The sequence below is a fragment of the Periplaneta americana genome, chromosome 10, assembly GCF_040183065.1.
Source record: "Periplaneta americana isolate PAMFEO1 chromosome 10, P.americana_PAMFEO1_priV1, whole genome shotgun sequence".
NCBI lineage: Eukaryota > Metazoa > Arthropoda > Insecta > Blattodea > Blattidae > Periplaneta > Periplaneta americana.
The window spans coordinates 88,170,700-88,192,537 of record NC_091126.1 but is presented as its reverse complement, the minus strand read 5'-3'; the positions used below and the strand labels follow the sequence as shown (position 1 = coordinate 88,192,537).

Below are 21,838 nucleotides of genomic sequence, written 5' to 3'. Positions count from 1 at the left end.
TGTCTGAAGTGTTCTGTAACAGAACAAGCTCTTGAAGATAGGCCGGTAGTTGAGCCCAAGAATAGTACTCACCACCTAGCACAAGAATTGAACATATTGCAGTATTCTGTGTTTGAAATTTTTTATTTTTTTTTAAGTTTTATCCATGTAAGTTGTTGATGGTTCATAAATTGAATCCAATAGTGTGCACACAATTTTTTCATTGAATATTAGAATCAACCCACAACAGAAATGTTGATTCAGTGCTGTTTTTTCTGACTATGCTTGGCTTAACTTGAGTGACTATGTGAATGTCCAGAATACTCTATTGCAGCAGTCACAACCTGTGATTTGAGAGGAGTCTGCAGAACCAAGTTGTGTTTTTCAAATGGTGTTTTAATTAAGCTACGTAAAGTAAATAATAGAATAAATAACTGAAAAATAAAAGATACACTTTATATGAAATGATACATTATTGGCTATGATAAATTAATTGATTTTATTCCCTAAGAATACATCATTGCACAGATACGAAATTTCTATATCTTTAAGAATTAACTGTCGCTAGTTATAATGTTTGCTTATTATGCCTCAGAGAATTTTTAAGGAACAATTGATCTACAAAACTTGCATTGCTTAAATAATAAATAAATAATTTATAAATGAAGTAAAATATTTTACTGCGTGAAAGTGTGAAGAATGTCTTGTGTGCAATCCAGAATACGAAAAGGTACCTTGATATTTTCGAACATAGAGTAATATATATTTTTAAATGGCAATTGTAAGTAAATTGTGAACAGTAATATCATTCAGAACAAAAGGATCTGAATTGTTGTAATGCACTTAAATTGTATAATGAGAAAGTAGAGTAGAGCATCGATTATCCGAATATCGATTAACCGAAAGCGTTCCAGTAGGCAAATTCAAATTTGCGCACGCACCATGTAGAAGTTTTGCTAGCGCTGTTTGCGAGATTTAGCGGGAAAAAAAACAAGTCTCAGCTCTGAAGCAAAAAAAAAAAAAAAATTAGACTTCTTTTCCTAAACTGTAGGCCTACTTTAATGACCATTTTGAACTTGTCAAACTAGGCTAGTCTCTATGTTGTTTGTAAGACATATGATACGAAATGTATACTGTATGTACAATTTTGTGTTTAATATCAGTGTTTCTTTTTTTCATACTGCTTCTATGACACTGGTACAATTTGTTTTCGTAAGGCCGGGAATACACGGACGCGCTGCAGCAGTAACGCGGCATTACATGTAATGCGCGGAGTAAATTGTGCACTCTCGAACAAGCTGTGTGCACGATACAAACCATCTGAGCAGCGCGCAAGCCTCGAACACCTTTCTAGTTTCATTCTATCTCGCACGATGCATGACCATGGAAAACAAGGAAGCTTTGCTAACTGCTATTTGCGCTTTGCTAGTAATAGGATACATTTTCAACAGAAAGAAAAGTAGACCTACGGAGTTGTACAAGAAGTGGCTAGGGAGTAATTTTTTAAGTGCTATAAAGTTTGAAGAAATTAGCGGCCAGTATAAAAAACCTTAGGACTACTCGGATGATATCCACCAATTCTGAAGAATTATTGATGAAAATCGGACCAAACTTCACAAAATCAGCCACCAACATGAGAGAACCAATCTCAAGACAAAATAGGACAGTATTTATTGTAAAGGTATCCCCGTAACATGCCATGAAGGCACTTGGGGGGGCATGGAGGTAGAGCCCCATGCTTTCCATGACCTAGGCACTAGAATGAGGTGGTGTAGTTGGCACCACAATCTGACCACCTTTTACCCCCCGGGAAAGACCCGGTACTCAATTTTATAGGAGGCTGAGTGAACCTCGGGGCTGTTCTGAAAGTTTGGCAACGAGAAAAAAATCCTATCACAACCTGGGATCGAACCCTGGACCTTCCAGTCCGTAGCCAGCTGCTCTACAGTATTTATTGTGCTAAACTCAATTCATCCTTTTAAGAATGTTATTGTGCAATTAACTAAGTATGCACAACACTATTTTTGGTTGATTGTATATGTCAATATTCCAGGTTTGCACTGACTTTACGATTCTTGGCGACAGGGGATTTATTTACAAGCCTTCAGTACCTTCTGCGAATTTCAAAACAGGCTATCGGAGAAATAATCCAGAAGTTTGGCTAGCAATTGTCAGCGCATTAAAGGAAAATATCAAGATGAATTAAATCATAGTACCGACATAATGTGCTTCTTTAATGGGATAGTTTAATTGCAATAAAAATAATGAAGCATTGGGAGAATTGCAATTAAAACATTCGAAATATTACATCAAGAAAAATCAATAATATTTCGAAGTCGCATTGTAATGAAGAAACACATACAATAAAACTACAAACATGTTCTTTTTCGAGTAATCAAAATTTGATTGCCAAATGAAGTTTTTAATTTAAGTGTACAGTCAAAACAAGTGTTTTAACCCATTACTGCATAGCGTCCTAAAAATGGGACGTGCGTAAAATACTGATTTCTATGGAACTTTTTCTTGTTTAGTACAGTTGGAGGCATTGTTTAGAAGGTAAATTATTACATTGTATTATGGTGTTGCAGTATTTGAATTCCGTGTGAACATTTGTTCATACCAGCTAATTTTTTACAAGATGGCAGGATAACAGTATTTTGTGACGCACTGCATGTAGGTTCATTCTTAGTTACTCTGTAATGGTGGTACAGAAATCTGATTTTTATTTTCACATAATGAGTTGAATACTTCAGTTTTCATGTGGTATATAACAACAATAAAATTTTCTTATATGTTGCTAGGTACAAGGTGAAATAAAGTGCCGTCCTAAAAATAGGACGCCATGCAGTGTGTACTCTTGTAGTATTCTATAATATGTACAGTATATGGTTTCCATTACATTGTTTTATTTCCAGTCTAACCGTGAGTGAAATTCTGGGGTTAATGGAAAATCAAAATAATAATAATAACGAGAGTCTAATATACGGACCCCTCCAGAAGATTTCCATTATACAAATAAATACAGTGGTAAATCGGATGACGAGCATGAGGCTTATTTGAATAATCTTGGCGGTAAAATGCTACTTAGTAAAGCAGAATTACAAAAAAAATATATAATGATGATAATGAAGATGACATTGTTGATGAAAGTATGCCAGAGTCTTCTAACATAAAAGCTGCAACAAATGATTTTGAAAGTACATTAGACAAAAAATGGAGCTGAGGTTTCTCGCACAAGTTATTGCCGTCCGAAAAGAAGGAAGCTAATATATGAACATTTCCAAGACAGGGAAGGTAATTCCAGGTAGAAGGCCATCATACTACTACAACTACAAGTACTATTATTACTACCATAACCACCAACGTACCGCGCCGTGGCATCGTGGTCTAAGGCATCCTGCCTCGGACTCGCGTTACGCAATGCGCGCTGGTTCGAGTCCTCATGGGGGAAGAAATTTTCTCATGAAATTTCGGCCAGTATATGGGACCGGTGCCCACCCAGCATCATCATGCATTTGTGGAGCTACGATAGGTAGCGAAAATCCGGTTTCTGAAACCAGCTATAACGGCTAGGGGGGAATCATCGTGCTAACCACACGATACCTCCATTCTTGTTGGAGGATAGTCCACCTCTGTTTCGGCATGTGGACGTGAGACCAGCAGCAGGCTGGTCGGTCTTGGCCCTTCATGGGCTGTAGAGCTACGAATTTTTTTACAATCACCACCATCAACACCAGTGCTAGCAGCAGCAATAGCAGCACCATCACTAGCAGCAACAGCAGTACCAGCGCTAGCACAGAAACAGCAGCACCAGTGTTGGCAGTACCGATGTTAGCAACAGCGGCAACAACAGAGTGGTGATCCATCTTCGCTAATTTTCTTGATGTTGCCGTAGTAAATGCTTTGTTTCTGTACAGAAAAATGAAGCCTCAAAACTCTTCAGAACCGCTCCTCAACTTTTGCCGTCTCCTGGCTTTTACAGTACTGAAAAGACATGGGGTGAGTTCCCACTAAGGAAAAATTGTTCCCATTCCATCAGGAGACATAAGATTTGGTGGTCAACACCACTGGCCAGTTGAAAATGAAACTCAGCGAAGGTGTGCTAATTGTACAGGGAAAGCAAAGTTCATCTGCAGCAAGTGTCAAATTGGACTCCACCCTAAATGTTTCTACCCTTACCACACAAAATAGTGTTGTGCAATGCGCAGGCTTGTGTGAGGAGGGCAGTTGAACCACTGATTCTAATATGTGTATATGTATTTGCTACATAATAAATACATAAATACTATTTGAACTAAAAGAGGGGTTATTCTATTCAGCTACTGTATCACTGACCACTATGCATAGCGTCCTATTTATGGGACTGTCCTTAATTTTTATCCCAGAAAGTAAATAAAGATAAAAATGGTAAGAAAGCATTCTTAAGTCACCAACTAGCAAACTTAAACTCAGAAACGCATTTTTCAAGTCATTAATAACTTTATGCAGTAATGGGTTAAATCAGCTAAAGAAAATTATTTTAAAACAAAACATAGGAATGCAAAATATACGCAACAAATGCCACAAAAATTGCTATTCAATTCATTAAAAATAATAATAAGAAAAAAAACAGAAGATATTAAATGTGCTGGTTTTGATTATCGGAGTAGCCTATGTGATGAACATTCTTGGGACGGAGTTTTGGTTGGATGATGTTGAAGAGAGCCAAGAGGGTTTGATTCAAATCCGGAAGTGACAGAGTGTAGTGTAGTAAGAATGGAATTGGAGATTTTGTCATTGAAAGGTCGGCTTGAGAAGAGTCCTGAGTCTGAGGACGTTGTGGTGGTTCGGGAGCTGAACCATTGGAAGTTGAGGGAGTAATTGGTTGAGTAGGTTGTTTAGGATAACCCATTTGGGAAGGAGATATCAAATGAAGGTGCATATGAATGAAAACGTTGTTGTCCATAGTAAGTTGGCATTTGAAAGAAATTTCGTTTTGCTTTCACCTGAATGTCATAAATAGCTTGCTGAATCCCTTTCCTACTAGTCGCACGATATGCTATCATTTTCGATGAAAGGAAAGCAAAATGATTTGACTTCACATTGTTCAACATTGCTCTTTAACCTCCCAGAAGCCACTGGCGTGGTTCAGGTGGTAGCGCGTTTGTCTGCTGATCCGGAATTGCGGTCAAGCATGGGTTCGATTTCTGCTTGGGCTGATTACCTGATTGTGTTTTTCCGAGGTTTTCCACAACCGTAAAAGAATGTCAGGTAATCTATGGCGAATCCTCGGCCTCATCTCGTCAATTGCCAACTCGCTATAACAAATTACATCATCGCTAAATAACCTAGTAGTTGATAGAGCGTCGTAAAAATAACCAGTGGCTTGCAGAATTCCAACGGCAGTTGCAAGTAATTCTGTACCTATCATCCTGCTTTTTCGCTCGTTTTGGAGCCCAGTCTTATCTTGCATGTTAACTGGTTGTTTTCGTTATAATAGTCAATATCACCAGGATTCCACAAGACTGGACATAATTTATGAGGTCCAATCTACTTCAGACCACTCCATGCTTGAGGTGTGCGCGCTTCACGAGACAAACGGCAACGAACCCGTCCACACTGCGGCAACAAATCCCTTTGTGTTCGCGAGAAAAACCAACAAGGAACGGATCACTGCGCGGCATTTGAGGTGTGCGCGTTCTTGCCGCAGCGCATGCTTGAAATCGCGTACAAACGAGCAAACGAAGCCTCGAATTCTGTTCGACCCTTGTTGCATTACTGCCGTGGTGCGTCCATGTATTCCCGGCCTAAATGATCAGTTATCCAAAAATCAGTTATCTGAACATGCCCCATCCCCAATTGTTTCGGATAATCGATGCTCTACTGTACATAATCACTCATTTTTACTTATTCATTACAAAAACGAAAGTGATGCTGCAAAATCAAGCTTGAGATCTTCATGGAAATGTACATTTTCTCATAATGAAAAATGGTTCCTGGCATGCCATCTGTCCATCTGTGTGTAGCAATTTCTTCTAAATTATTCGATCAATTTTCTTCATTATTTGCAAGTAAGTGTAATTGGGAATGAAAACACATGAAATATCTTTTTAGTAAAAAATTACTGATTCTTTTTTTGAATTCGGAGACAGTTACAATTTAAATTAAATCAGTTTTAGTGAATTCCTGCATAATTTTGCTTCTTGCATAAGTTGAAGTGATAAACAAAATGAATTGATAGTAAATTATTTGATTACTATCATATCGATAACTATTTCTTGGAAGGAATGAATGATAAAGGTGTACTGTGTATAATGTGCTATGGCATAGGAATTAAAAAAATGAATTACAAATATCTACTTGACTTATATAATTTATTATTTTTGTAAATGAAAGTGATCATTTTGTCATAACTGTGTTAAAATAAGGAAACTTGGATATATACAAAGAGAAGGATATTCATTATACAATGCCTGTACAATAATTTATTTTACACAAAGTTACGTAAAATGACTGTTCTATTAGTTATTGCATAAAATACAAAATGAGAAAGTATGTGCCATTCGTATTATACAGTTTATTTAGAGAGAGATTATATCCATATAAAAATTTGATTTCTATATTTCATTTTGCTAGGTTCATCTCCAGTGTAGTCCTAGTCGTGTGGATTTCATCCGGAACAACATCCATATGCTATTTCTTCCAAAATATATTCATCCCTGAAAGCAGTTTGTACGTGAGGCATCGCATCTACTGTACCAACGACTTTGCATTTATTTGGGAAACTGACTGCTGGTAACTATAATATATTTGTCTACTTAACAGTGTTCTACAGTGTATAAAATAAATTATATTAGACCTTTGTTTGAATTGTTCTTAAAGAGACTGTGTGGAGATCATTTCTTTTTATTTGAAGTACTTTAATTTTATTCACTAAGAAACAAAATGCAGAGTACCCAAAGTGTATACACACTTTAACACTAAAATAATTATTCTAAAATTGTACTGTATTTGTAAGAAAAGCAAAATTGACATGAGAAGTGTCTTTGAATTTTGGAATCAGTGTAGGTGTGCAAAGTGGCTAGCATCAGACTGTCAATGCTGCTGAACTGCTTCACAAATTACATTCTGTAATGTATCCAATGTGATAGCTGCACAAGATGTTTAGATGTTTTCTTGTAGGGCATTCATTGTAACTGGCTTTCTCTGATGAACATCATTTTTACAGCCCTTAAGATAGAAGTTGAGAGATGTTAGTTCAAGGGACTGTGGTGAAAACTCATCAGCACATCTTCGACCTATCCATTGTCCAGGTAGAGTTTTATCCAATTACGTCGTAACATCTTAATGGTAATGGGATGGAGTGGCATCTTGTTGCAGATAAAAGCTCTTGTCCCCATACAGCTCTCGGATGGTAGGTAAAATTTTTGTCTGAAGCATATCGAGTTACAGCACATCAGTAACTGTGCCTTTGAAGAACGGTCCAATCAAAACACGGGATGACAAACCACACCACACAGTAAGTCCCGGTAAATTGACAATTTCGTTAAGATGAATGTGTGTATCTTCAGATACCCAGTACACGCAATTGTGGCGATTTACATACCTTTCAGTTTCATTTGCACCTCGTCAGCCCACCAGACAACCTTCCCTGCAAATGCCTCATTCTCACGCATCATGCCTTCAAACCACCTACAGTATTGGAGTCGTCAATCTGATTCGTCTCTATCCATAGTTTGTAGCAGAAATCTTGGAATATACACCTTCTACTTTGCACTCTTAAAATTCGTTGCACACTTGATCAACTAACTCTGGTTTTGTGTGAACACTATTACACAGACTTCTGTGGTGAGCGTGTAAATTGTTGTAATACCCCAGCTACTGGAGTTGTTGCTAACCATAGTTGTCTGGATCTTTGTTTGCTCGCATCACCAATAGTACTATCGACTTCGAATTAATTTAGAATACACGTAATTGTTAGACGTGTTGGTGGCTGTGTTCCAAACTCATTCTGCAGTTGTCACTGTAACTCAATTATGTTTTCAAACTTAAAAGTACCATTTCAGCACTGCATTTCATTATTCAAACGACAACCTTGCTTCAGTTATGTTGCTTCACTGTCTTATCGCTCAAGGACATACATAAATGCCTATGCCATCTGTTGAGAAAATATTACATTACACTCTTGCCCTGAAGTAAAATTCACATTTCAATTTCTTACAAAGATATTGAATGAAGAGTCTATATATTTTTTGGGCCACCTTGTATTAGCTCATTTCCTTTTTATGTTTGTTTCTTAGCGTAATTTAAATATTATTTTCAACTATTTTGGTTATGTTAAGAATTATAGTGTGGAGAATGTAGTTTTTTTAGAAGGTATGATTTTTAACGACAGAGTATTTCCAAGGTGATCTTTCAGATATAGAAATTGATGTGCTATTGGTTTCAATAATTTGGAGACCTGTAAGTGAAAACCCCTTTGCTAATGGCAAATAGTACAAGTTTTGATGTTAGAGTCAATGACATATCCGGCCAACATATCGTGCTGAAGATTGTGGACCACTGCAGTCAATTAAAGCCTGTGGTAAAGGATGTGAAGGTCCCATGTAAAACAATTGGTTTAATGACATGCATGGTTGCTGATGGGGTTTTGGTTGACTGCAGTTGCAACTGCGTCACTCTTGTTTAAAAATAAACTTTGCAATAAAATGTTTTAAATTATTTTTTACTGTTCAAATGCTCTCAATGTGTCGTAAAATTAAAGAATATATATAACTAGTGGCTTGTGCAGCAAATGCTGCAAATTAAGTTCATTAGACGTTCAAATAAAAATTTTTCAGATTTATTTTCAATGAAGAATACCAGACATTGTGAAAGTTATTTGCTTCCATAATAATGAAACATACTCCCTCTGAATGTTTTTTTTATGCCAAATACTTTTTCTTGAACCTATCTACCTTCAGTTTCTGAGTTTCAATGCGAAAACACAAATAACAATGTCAGGACGATCAGTGGGTTTTTCATGTGGGAGTAAAGCAATAGCTATTACAGGTCATTGTGGATTATAGGTGAAAGTTTAAAAAAGTCAAGTTTGTTATGCTTTTGAACAATAGACATAGCATCTTGGTATAGCTCTGCATGTAGAGGGTAAAATCATTTTATCCTGCTAAGAGATCTTGCTGAAATGATCGGGAGACTACAAAATTTTGTAGGCCTCTTATTTATCAGTAAGTAACACCTTTTGGTCTTTCCTTAGGAACTGTAATTTTTGCGCTCTCTCGAACCAATACTCAAGAGAATGACGCATATAAGTATCTACACCACACTACCATTACTTACTTACTTACTGGCTTTTAAGGAACTCGGAGGTTCATTGCCACCCCCACATAAGCCCGCCATTGATCCCTATCCTGAGCAAGATTAATCCTGTCTCTACCATCATATCCCACCTCCCTCAAATCCATTTTAATATTATCCTCCCATCTACGTCTCGGCCTCCCCAAAGGTCTTTTCCCCTCTGGCCTCCCAAAGAACACTCTATATGCATTTATGGATTCGCCCATACGTGCTACATGCCCTGCCCAACTCAAACGTCTGGATTTAATATTCCTAATTATGTCAGGTGAAGGATGCAATGCGTGCAGCTCTGCGTTATGTAACTTTCTCCATTCTCCTGTAACCCACACTGCCATTAAGTATATGAAAAAGACTCAACCCCACTTGATTAATAACTATAAAAATATTTGATTTTTAATAACAATATTATTATCTTACGCAAGTTTTGTAGTTTTATATATATATATATATATATATATATATATATATGTATATATATGTATAATAGCCGCCACTCAGTAAATTATAGAAATGAAGATATAATTTAAGATATTCTCTACGTCTACTTATAACCCCAAAATGTTTCACTTTCATATCATCAATATTGCATTAATATGTAGGCTATAATTAATGAAAAATAGTCGCATCATGGCATAAACTATAATAATATGTAATTTCTAATGGTAATAATGTCATCAAACCACCTCAAGTTTTGTAGATTTTAATATCCAATACACAGCTGTACTGGAAAGTTACACACCGCAGAATCAGACCTGTAAATTATTTTTAGTAAGTCTTGAAGTTTGTAATAACCAATTGAATTTGAACTCTGTCAGCAATCCTACAGATCATGGCTTTTGTGTAATAGCCTATTGTTTCTTGTAGTGTGTGTTTTGTTTTATTCTAAAATGCAATTAATTCTCAAAACTGGCGAAAGATGGATTTTGAATAATAGGAAAGTTATGCAGGAAAACTAACGCTTCACTGAAAGTTACTATTTTACTGAAAATATTTGGATGCCAAGCTTCAAAATGAAGGGTCATTCATTAAAATCTGTTCAGCCGTTTTCCCGTAATTTCCATTACCAGTTCAAATTAATTATATGTAAATATATTTCCAAGACAGTGTTTTAGGTGTAGAAATTGATGTCCCATTGATTTCAATAATTTGGAGACTTGTAAATTAAAATGAAGAAGCATTAACTCCTTTGCTGATGATGAATAGTGCACATTTTGCTCTCGATATGTAAACCAATTAGGTACTTATATATGCATTTTAACACATCACCACTTGTTGGAATCTGTAGCTATGTGGTTAGAAGCATACAATTATATGTCTGGCCAACATATCATGCTAAAATTGCGGGCTCGAATCTCAGCCACTGCAGTCAGTAGAAGTCTGTGGTAAAGAATGGGGAGGACCCATGTAAAGCAGTTGTAATGACTTGCATCATTGCTGGTGTGGTTTCAGTTGACTGCAGATGCAACCAATTTTAAAACTATTTAGAAGTCTTGCATGTTTCACTTTTAACTACGACAGAAGCTTTTTCCATCTTCCTTTTTTGGCCAGATTCATGAACTCCCGCTATGTTTGTTTTTGTTTGAAAATGATTAAGTTTGACAGTAAAATCAAACAGTAAAAATTCGTGATTGCATTTGTTTCCTTTTATATATTTAATTAGTTATATTTTCTGATTCTTGGAGAAAATAATAATAAAATAATTGAAATTTCATATTTTAACATGTTCACTGCCGACTGTATTGTTGTAAAATCTATCCCCAGGAGCCGATTAGTTTTTTGTGTTTATTTATCATATAATAGTGTCTATGAATAATTTTTAGCCTCATATACAATTTTCGAGTACAGATAATGTTTGAAATCTTGATGACGCGTGTACGTGTCACCGGCACTGCATTAATAATTCCATTACCAGTGCCATTTGACACATTTATGCGTCACAGTTATTTTTGTTTGTTACGTGACCGTGTATTGAAATTGTTAGGGAAAAACGAATTAGGCCCACCTTACTTCATTTGTGTTAGATTCCGAAGCAGGGATCGACACACAATCCAGGTTGACCAGGGCAGTCAGGACAGTAGAATGATTCTCTTCTTCCGCCATTTTTGTAACACACTTTGCAGCATTTCCTTATTATTTTGCCTTTCTCATTAGCGCGTTGTTTTGCAGGCAAGTGTTTCACAGCTGGTGATACCCGTTTGATTGTTGGACTGCTGAATGTTGCATACGAGAGCAAATATAATGTTACTGAAAGTCTGAAATCATATAACGAAACCTTACTCCTTGTGGTGTACTGAGAATGCAAATTATGTATGTTCAGTAACATTATTTGGAAGAGGTGGATGCCAATTTTTTTATACCACCGAACTGTTTTTCTTTCACATGGGTAATACGAAAGCATTTGATCTTGCCGATGGATGCCTGATGTGTGGTTATTATACTTTTCAATTGCATGTGGCTTTTGTACTTTTTGCCCTCTTTTATTCACTGTTTCAACAATACTGTCTTCAAATTCAGTCGAGATAAACAAGACGTTCCTCTTGTCTTTCCACTTCGTTACAGCTACACCATTAGCATATTGACACCTACGTTCTCCCTTCTGTAACTTGGATTTCGTCACTTCATCTGGGTTGTTCTTGCGATTGGAGCGTAATGTTCCTGTACAGTACGTTTCAGCTTGGAGAAGCCGTAAAGCTAGGTCATAACTGTTGTAAAAATTGTCCATGTATAGAGCATGCTGCTGTTTGGTTCGACATATCTTTGCGAACATTCTTTCAGCAGAATGGGAAAAGTTGAGATGGTGTCGGGTGAAGTTCGTAAGAGCATTGGTGCGTTCAGCCAAAGGTCTCGGGATCGATACCCGGCCTTGGAACAATTTTTGTCTTGTAATTATTCAATCTTTCAGCAGGCTAAACAACCAGAAGAGTAATGTTCGAAGCCATATCACTGATGAAAGTATGTGCATTGTGTTTAATCAATCAATCAGTCTAATCAGTCAATCTCTTTGGTACATCAAACCTCGAAAGATTTTTGGCCTCAATCACAATTTTCCTCCAAACTTTTCTATCTTCCACTATGGTCTGTTTTCTCCGGTTACATTTAACTGATCCAAAATGGAACCTGAGTTCCACACCATTGTAAAAAAAAAAGAATTGTCAACTTTCAGTAGGCACATCAAAGCAAATTTTAAAACAGAGACAAAGAAATTGAAATACAAATTTAGTTAGTTTACCTATTTTCTGTTTAGTTTTTGAAGTATATACCTATTGCTGGTGAAAATATACCTGACTTTTCATTCTTAATATCCCAAACATTTATAGGTTTTGTGTCTTTAAAATAATATGTAATTGTTAATTAATTTGTGTTTAACTATTGCAATAAAGGTGCAGTTATATATTTTTGTGTATTTCTCTTTACAAGACTGTATTTACTATTCTATGTTATTTTCAATAATTGTTTATCATAATATGTTTCAAAAGTTTCATGTATCATAATACTATATATACAATCAAATTTATTATAAGAATATGAAATAAGTAATGAGTTAGTAAAATAAAATGACATTCGTAGACCAAGAATCAGCCACTGAAATCTTGTGTTGGGACATAAGCCATGGTAAAGCGCCAAGCTGTGTGCATCAAAGACTTTCCCACCCCTGGTCTAGACGAATCAATTCATACTGTAGAACATTTTCTGTCAGATGTCTTGAATGTGGAGACTACTGTACGTAGTTTAGTAATCTTATTCATCCTGTTATTTATTCAGCTTTATCATTGTTAGTGACGTTCATGTGTGCATTTCCAAGTGTTTTAAACATTGGCATTTTTTAAATATCTATACATACTTTGGAATAACACGTATGGTTTTGTTATTAAGTACTGATGAAGTGTCAACTGCATAGATTTAAATATTTGAAATCAGAAGTAGTATGTTTTTTTATAATTTTCGATATTCGTGTTTAGCATTGTAACAATGTTATCTAATTTAAAGAATTTATTTTCATTAATCATATTCTTCACAGAAACCCAGAGATACTTATAGAAATAATAAAGGTAGAGTAATACATATGCAGGAAAAACTTGCTGCCTCAACTTGGGATATGAAAGTGTATGCTGTTTCATAATGAGGTTATTGAGAGTAATTATAAATCTACATGGCAGTGACTGAAGAAAAGCTCGCAATTTTCTTTGAGATTGATATCTACTTGAGCAAGTAAGAAAAGTTATTACATGTCAATACACCTATTTAGGAACATTTGGGTTTGATAGTCTGTACACTAATTAGAAATCAAGTTATAAATGAATAGGAAAGTCTTCTACTTTGGAAATATTTCTTACATCTGGTATAGGTCTATTGTCCTTCATGACTCCTCCCTGTCACTCTCTTGATATGGTGAGAGTAGTGCACTTCCAAATAAAGATAATAAATTGGTCGATGTCTTCTGAAGTAGTGGTTTATGTAACTGTATGCACTAAGATAAATCCATTATCTGCATGTCTGGGATATCATTTTCGTGATAAAAGAAACTTGCTATATTTGTTATGTTTATGTTTGCATTAAAAAATTTGGAGCACTGAAATTAATTTTACCATAATTCAATTAAATAAAAGATGGAATTGAGCATGTGATATTTACGCATAATGATTACAACTCTCATAGGCACCATTTAAATTGTAATTATCTAAGCTGAACAAAATGCACGTCTGTATGTTTTTTTTTTTTTTTTTTTTATGATACATGATGCATAAATTTAACCAACACTGAATAATTAGAAGTTCACTATTGCAAATAGTTTAATTTTGCCTCCTAACTGTTTAGTATAACAACAATGCAGGAACTGCGAAATTGGACCGATGCTGGCAAAAATGATTACATATGTGAACAATCTGAAAATTGTATATTCAAAATAGTTTTCACTTGTACCTACACACTGCACACAGTATTCACGAAGCAACTGGAAGGAATGGCAGAGTTGTATCTGGAATTCTGTTTTGTGCTCTTGTGCCTTTTGAATACTGTTCATGTTACGAAAATAAATCGTTTAGTGTTACTTTGAGTTTTGGAGTTTAAAAAGAAATCACATGGTGCAAGTCTGGTGAATATGATGGCTGCAACAGCACACAGACTTCATTGTTGGCCCAAAACTTTCTAAGATTGGCTTGGTACATTGTCATCTAATGGGAAATAAATGTCCTCTTTTCGACACTGGGTTTTCCTAAAGTAGATTTTTCAGAACATCCAGATAGTAGACAGCAGTGACTCTCTGGCCTCTGGGTATGAACTCTTTGTGCATAATTCTCTAGTTGTTGTAGAAAATGGCTAGCATTGTTTGTATATTTGATTTTTTTTTTTTTTTTTTTTTTTTTTTTTTGGAAGAAGTTCTGATTTCCATTCTACATTTTATCCCTTTTGTTTCAGGGTTGTACTAAAAAAATTACGTCGAATCATCCATGACACTGGAATGTAGGAAGTTGGCTTTGTTTTCAGTGACCTCAATAATTTCCCTGCATTGTTCAACTCGAAGCTGTTCTTCTGTTCAAAAATATGGGACAAACTGGTCATAGATCTTAATTTTCTTAAACTTCTGAGTAATTATTTATCAGATGGTTTTCTTGTTAATGCTCAGAGTTCCAAGTGGCTCAGCATGTACCATGCTAGCCATCCGATGTGAGGTTTGTGGGTTTAGAACTGGCTCAAGGTGATCGATTTTAAAGGGCAACAAATCTTTTAGTGTGTCTTCCTCCAGTAGGGAAGTAAAGCTGGGAGTCCTGTGTTGTTGATTTATCACATGTAAACAAACCCTGTTCCTGATAAATGCTACTGGCAAAATTTGTCAGCTATTTCTCTATGTTTAATTTCGATGGTGATTAGCCTCTGAAGTTGAAAGCATCCTTATTGAAATACTACGTCATAAGTCATACTTCACTAGTGCTATTAATGCACAGATTCTCTAAAATCATTTAGTGTATTATACAATTGTTATTGGAGATTATTTCTTACACCTTTTCATTCAACTCTGGTGTTCGAATCACTTTTTATTTTTCAAAGTGTTCTTCTTCCATGCAGGAGCAGTTATGCTAATCAAAAACACGTTTATGAGAAAGTTAATTTCATACACTTGTTTCATTTCTCAAAATGTTTCCATGGTACTTTTGCTAGTAGTTGAACACGAAATATTATGTTCGCTGTTTGATGCATTATTGCTTTATAACACACACAGACACATGCACAACATCATGTGCATGTGTCTCGTATATATTGCAGCTCATAACTACGTTCGGAAGTGGTTGCAATGTATGATTCATATTCACTGGCAGATGACAGCACCAGTTCATGTCACATAACACCAGTCCTCTGTTCCAATTCCTGTAGTGTGTATTTCTCACATGCATTTCCTGAATTGACAATGTGGCATAGTAGCATTCATGAAATTATTTTATCACTCAGTGTTATGTGTTAGTATTGAATTGTAAATTTCACCATTCAAAGAAAATAACGTATGTTTTTATATTTTCATTTTTCTTTCCCCTTCCCCCACTATTGATTGGTTTCTTTGCTTCTTTCTTCCTTGTGGTCCTTTTATTCGTTATTTTATGTTTTATTTCTTATCCACTTGATTGCTTGCCATATTTGATTCCTGCTTTTTTTGTTCATTTTTATTCAACTTTTTCTCCATTCTTTATTTATTTCTTTTGTCCTTGTATTTTTCCTTCGTTTATTTTTCTGCCATCCTTTCAATCATATTCTGTTTCTTTATTTCTGTCATTTCCTTGACCTCATGAACTATTAATATTACAGATTCTACTGAATATCACTGAATTGTACTCAAGTTTGTGAATAAGAGATATTTTTCATCTAACCAATTAATGTTTTACGTGCATATTTTTATACATTGTTCACATATAATTGCTGGTAATCTCTATGATTTTATGATGTAAAATGAAAATACTTTCCTCACTATTCAGTGAAGATTTAGCATTTATCTGAATGCTGAGATAATTTCTTTAAGATTCCATTATTGTTTACTGGTAATGAAGTCCAGAATTCATATTATGCCATCTTGGATAATTCATACTGCACTACAGTTGTTTCATTTACAGGATGGAGATTAATATTGATTTCAGTTATTAATATAAAAGGTTATTAAACAGACTAACATGTACATATTAATGAAATTCATTAGCTAGTAGAGCTTTGCAACAAAAATAAAATAATAATGTATTTTTAATATACTCTTCAGGGAATCATAGCAATTTTTGAATGAGGTCAAGACTCGTGTGACTGCAGATCAATAACATGCTCTTAATACTAATACTAATACTAATCAGAATTAAATTAATTTGAGAGCTATCCTGTAGTGAGCAATGGTAGTACTGTAAATCAGTGAACGAAATACATGTATTTTCCCAGGATCCGAAATATAATACAAATTGAGTAAAAATGAGTGTTTTACTGTGGGCCAAACTTGAGGTAAAATGGTTCATGTATACATTACTGTGGCTCGCTATAATTCTAATGAAGAAAGTTCTTTTAAACGCAAAACTGAGTGTATGTGACATTCTGAAATGAACAACCACAATTTGACGAAATGTGACATCCAAAACTGAACACTCTGGAGTTCACAATTGAATGATGTAAGTTGTGTGCATGACTACAAATTGTTTCAGTAACCTCTTCATGTGTCCTCCATTTTTATGTGAGATTCGTTTGTTAAGCATAAATCAATCATGTGTCTTACATTGTATATATCATCACTTTGGTATTAAAATTAAAAAAAAAAAAAAAAAAAAAAAAAGTGTATGTAGGCTTGTATTTTTGGGAATTGCTCAGTTTTGAATATGTGAACGTGAATTGCTTTTCCATTAATACTTGCTTGAACAATCCCTCTTTTCCTAATATACTTTCGATACTTTTTTATCTTCTGGTTATGTAAACTAACATGAGTGTTCCTCAGTGTGTTGATTGCTTCATTTTTCTTGACACGTTGCCATACTTTTATTTTGTCCCTTGTTTTGTTTATAGGATCACCCCATGACAGTACATTCAGAGCTGAAATACAAAATCACTTTGTTAACACATTGCAGTCCAGAAATCCAATGGGTTAGTATGGATTAAAAATATTTTTTAAAAATAATTTTAATGTTTAAAGGGAGTGAGGTACGTATCCAGAAACATTTATATTAAGAGGGGGAAAGCTTTTTAATTTTTATTTTCATGCTGATTATTCTCTTTTCAAAACAGCACTTTGTCTTGCCATGTTATTTAATTTCACTCACGTTAATAATACAAATTAATTACTTGCATATATTTTGTAAAGGGTGGATACTACTAGTAACACTAAGTTTTCTTTGGCTTCTATATACAATTTGAAGATGTATGTTTGTGTATGCAATGCTATTCCTGTAGCTTGAATTTAAATCTTTAAGTACCTTATAATTACTTTTAACTTAAGGTAGGTTCACAGTTTTATACTTCACTTTCTACTTTTTCTCTTTATCCTCTTAAAGGAAATTGAACATTTCCGAAAGTTTTATGGTATTCCTTTAAATTGAATATCAAATTTTACTTTTAGTGCTGCTTAATTTCTCATATGTTACTTCCGTTATTGGTTTGCCAAATGTTGTCATTAGACAAAGCTAGAAGGAAGGTGATCACAAATGCACTCGATGTTTGTTCTGAATTATGTACTTTCACAGATATGAATATATTTTGAATTACTGAAGATCTAGTGCTTATGCTTTAATCACTTGCTTCTAATCTGAATACTAATATGCACACATTAAACTCCCTGAAAAATGTTATTTTCGTTTCTTTAAAACCGCCTTTCTTTGAAAGCATTAATAGCATGTTTTTTGTATTAATATGACTTGAAATGTAGCATGTACATTACAGTATAACAAAATCTTAAATATTTTTCATCTGTCTATACTATTTTAGTGCATAACGAAGTAATATATGCTATGAAGGTTTTGTCTCACAAATAAATATTTTAGAGGAACATAACATTATTAGAAAAAAAAACTGAAATAATTTGCTAAGTGTAATGTGAGGGTTTTCTTTGCGGGGGTATTTTCACTGTGTCATAGATGTAAAGATATCATTTGGTCCAATCCTGGATAATAGTTCTTGATAATGGATCTAACATATTACATGGGGACATTCCATGTAAAAAAAATCGGACAAAAAACTTGAAAAATTGACCTTCGGTTTTTAAAAACTTAAATCTTTGATATATATGTCAAAAAGAGCCAAAATAAAGATTATGTAAAATGTAGATCCCTAACTGTAATAGATCTCAAAGAAAAATTCCCTTAATCTATCACACAAACAAAAAAATGGCTAACGATATTTCAGTTACCGTACCCTTACATTGAACTAGATATCATTTTCATGCAGATAACAATTATGCTTCCTAGAGACATAATTAATTTGTTTTTTTTTTTTTTCAAAATATTAATGAGATTATCATAAAAATGTTAATTCCAGCTTTGTTCCAATGTGAAAAAAAAAGTTTGAATATATGAGTGCTTTTAGTGTCAGTAGTTGAATAAATCTGTGTATTAAAAATTGTACGCCCATGAATGATAGGCGAGCAAAAAATTAATAAAAACGAGTGAATGACAGTTCGTGTAGACACCATCTGCAGCTGAAGATTATATTTTCAGTATCAGCGTTCACCTGTCCTAAGCATGAGTGCTTGGTTCGAGTCCCGTGCACTGTATGAGCACTTCTAAATTTTTTTCTTGTGAATGATCATCACTATTGACATAAAATGTAAAATGTTTCAAATTACTTTGCGCCCACTGATATAAAATCAGGGGCATAAGTATTTGAGTGTTTGTAGTATGTTGAGGCTGGTCTTCACCACAAGTCTCTTGATCGTGCCTCTGACACTGTCACAAGGACTCTTACCGCGAGATGTGACAAGGAAATGCCATTCTGTCTTTATGCTGCAGTCTTTCTTTGTGACAGCACAAATTGATAAAATTACTTTTGTTTTTGTAATGAGAAGAGTCGTCATCACTGAAATAGTAGTTTTTTGCACAGTGTTGGAAATTTTGATGTAAGAAATTAATCATCTTTTGCTGTAATGTGTGGTCAGCAGTTGTCTCATGCTTTAAGCAATCAGAAATAATTACAAATGATTGGCAATTAACTGTAGAATTTATTTTTGTAATAAGTAACAAAAGGTGAAGAGTAGTTTGATTGGGTCTAATGCCTACCCACTTCACTTGCGTGATTCGGGTTCTGCATACAGCTAATAGATGGCAGGACTGTGACCCATTTTCAAGTTATCACTTTGGTGGTCCACGTTGTGCATGATGTGTATCTATGAAGTGTTATGTCATGTACTAGGATGGTGTATGTGTAAGTGTAGTGTAGGGAATGGGTGAGGATGATGATGGTGAGGAAGGGAGATGGGGAAACCCAGTGCCAGCATGTAGCCTACTGCTGTCGAATAGCACGAAGGGGGCCACCAGACTTAACATACCCATCCCATGGATGAATCGCTATCAACAGTGACATATGCCTTCTTTTCATATGCACTGCAGAGAGATTTGGGATTTAACCCAGGCATAGGCATATTGGTGCACAATTTAGTGATTAGAAGTTGTGCACTGCTATCTCTCCTAGTCCTGAAGTAGAAATTTTACATGAAAATTTCTGACCCCGCCAATAATCGAACCTGGGCTGGCTAGTCTGGAGACAGACATGCTACCACAGAGCTAACTCGGTGGACTGTAATCTGATTGTTATTCCAGTGGAATCCATGTACTTCATCTTGAACAACGAATGCATAATTCTCTGAAAAATCTACAAATACAAGAAATTCTCCAGGATTTGTTTGTTTTCAATTTTGGTGTAGTATTGGTTCTGCTGAGTTACTATAAAAGTGTGCAGTTTTAATGAAACTTTTTTTAATGAACACAATCTATGAACTCTTATGTGTTCTTTTCTAAAGTTTCTAAGGTTGTTTTGTCAAGTGCAATCCACTGTTTATATGTCACGTTATACATGATTGCTTCCTCAAATGTGGTGCGTAGTTGATTTTTTACTCAGATGTTCAGGGACACACTCATTGCAGTTGCCTAGATGGCAAGTCAGCAGTGGAGGATTCCAAATTGTTCTAGCAATGTAGTCTTTATAGTTATTTACTGTATTCTTGCTTATTGGTTATGTCGGGTAATTTAGCTCCATTTATCATTAATTTTGTGTTCTTTTGAGTCAGGAATCACGCACGCACACATACACACAATATTTGTCTTTTAATTTCTGTATTATTCCATAGATTACACAGCACTAACTTTTTTTGAACTTGTGCTTTCGAAACACCCTTTCTGTGACAATCTTTTTTCCGTCGTCCTGCTGACGTCTTCAGACTCATAGAAATATGTCACTAATTTTATGGTGTACTGTGGCAGAGATTTCCCTTTCTTACTGTGTGTAGTACCCATTACTTCTCCTTCCCTTGCTAACACTTTGGCAATTTGTATCGTGTGTTTACTTGCATTACAATGGCTTCGAATTTTCGTTATCTTCTAAGACAAAGGCAGTAATGTTAAAATTTGAATTTTATAACTTCTGTCTTTTACATTAGAAAAGTTTTCTTTGTGTTCAAAAGTTCCTGCTTGTCCTCTTGTTTTCGACTCAGTACTCTCCTTCTGTTAAAAAATGTTATATTTCAATGATCTTATATTCTGCATTTTTCTCTTCTAATACCTTTTTTAAACAATATTTTCTTCTTCTTCAGTGGACTATCGTCAATACTGGACTATCTCCAATACATTTTAAAGTTTTATTCAAATGAATATTTGCTTGATTTTTTCTACTTCAGTAACTTCAATGTCACTGAGCAGTGTTGTGCATCACTATCACTACAAATGAGTTGCACTATTTCTCTAACACTGTCCTGCATAGGAGCAGCAGATACTTTGGAACCCAACAGTTTTTTCCTGCAAACAGAACATAAACTTGTATCATCCCGCGTACCATATTTGCTCGCGTAATTTGCGCACTTTTTAATCTATTTTGGCTGTTTGAAGAATTGGGATGCGTAAAATATGCGAATTTTTAAAATTAGACTTCTTGATCTGGGTTTTATTCAAGTATATAGTAAACTAATTAAGAATAAAGTACATTTCTCACGTAAGACTACTGGTAATCTTGAATTATAAATAATTAAAAGGTTAAAAGCATATAAAGTTCTAGCAAGACCTGTCCTCATGTATGGTAGTGAGACCTGGACTGTCCGAAACTCAGATGTTCAATGTCTAACAACTGCGGAAATGAGATTTCTAAGGAGGACTGCTGGCTACAGCTTGCTTGACCATAAAAGGAATGAAGTAATTACAAAAGAATTGAAAATTGTACCTATTTACGAACATCTCAACCACTATAGACAAAAATGACTTAACCATGTCAATAGGATGGACCGTTCCAGACTCCCAAGACAAATTCTCTGTTATATACCACATGGAAAACGATCTTTGGGACGCCCCCTGAAAAGATGGATGGAGACCGTAAC

The 21,838-nt window shown here is 35.0% G+C and overlaps 1 protein-coding gene across 5 annotated transcripts in view; it reads left to right on the top strand.

The window, feature by feature from the left end:
* wap (DDB1 and CUL4 associated factor wap) overlaps positions 1 to 21,838 on the top strand; it is a 141,989-nt gene that overhangs the window by 29,507 nt on the left and 90,644 nt on the right. For 3 of the 5 annotated variants that reach the window (XM_069837879.1, XM_069837880.1, XM_069837877.1), the window contains exons 2-3: positions 6,595 to 6,753; positions 17,335 to 17,412. In XM_069837879.1, the coding sequence (XP_069693980.1) occupies positions 17,409 to 17,412 (4 nt within the window). In that variant the 5' untranslated portion in view covers positions 6,595 to 6,753; positions 17,335 to 17,408. The remainder of the gene's footprint in view (positions 1 to 6,594; positions 6,754 to 17,334; positions 17,413 to 21,838) is intronic. The other 2 variants (XM_069837878.1, XM_069837881.1) reach the window with 1 other exon arrangement.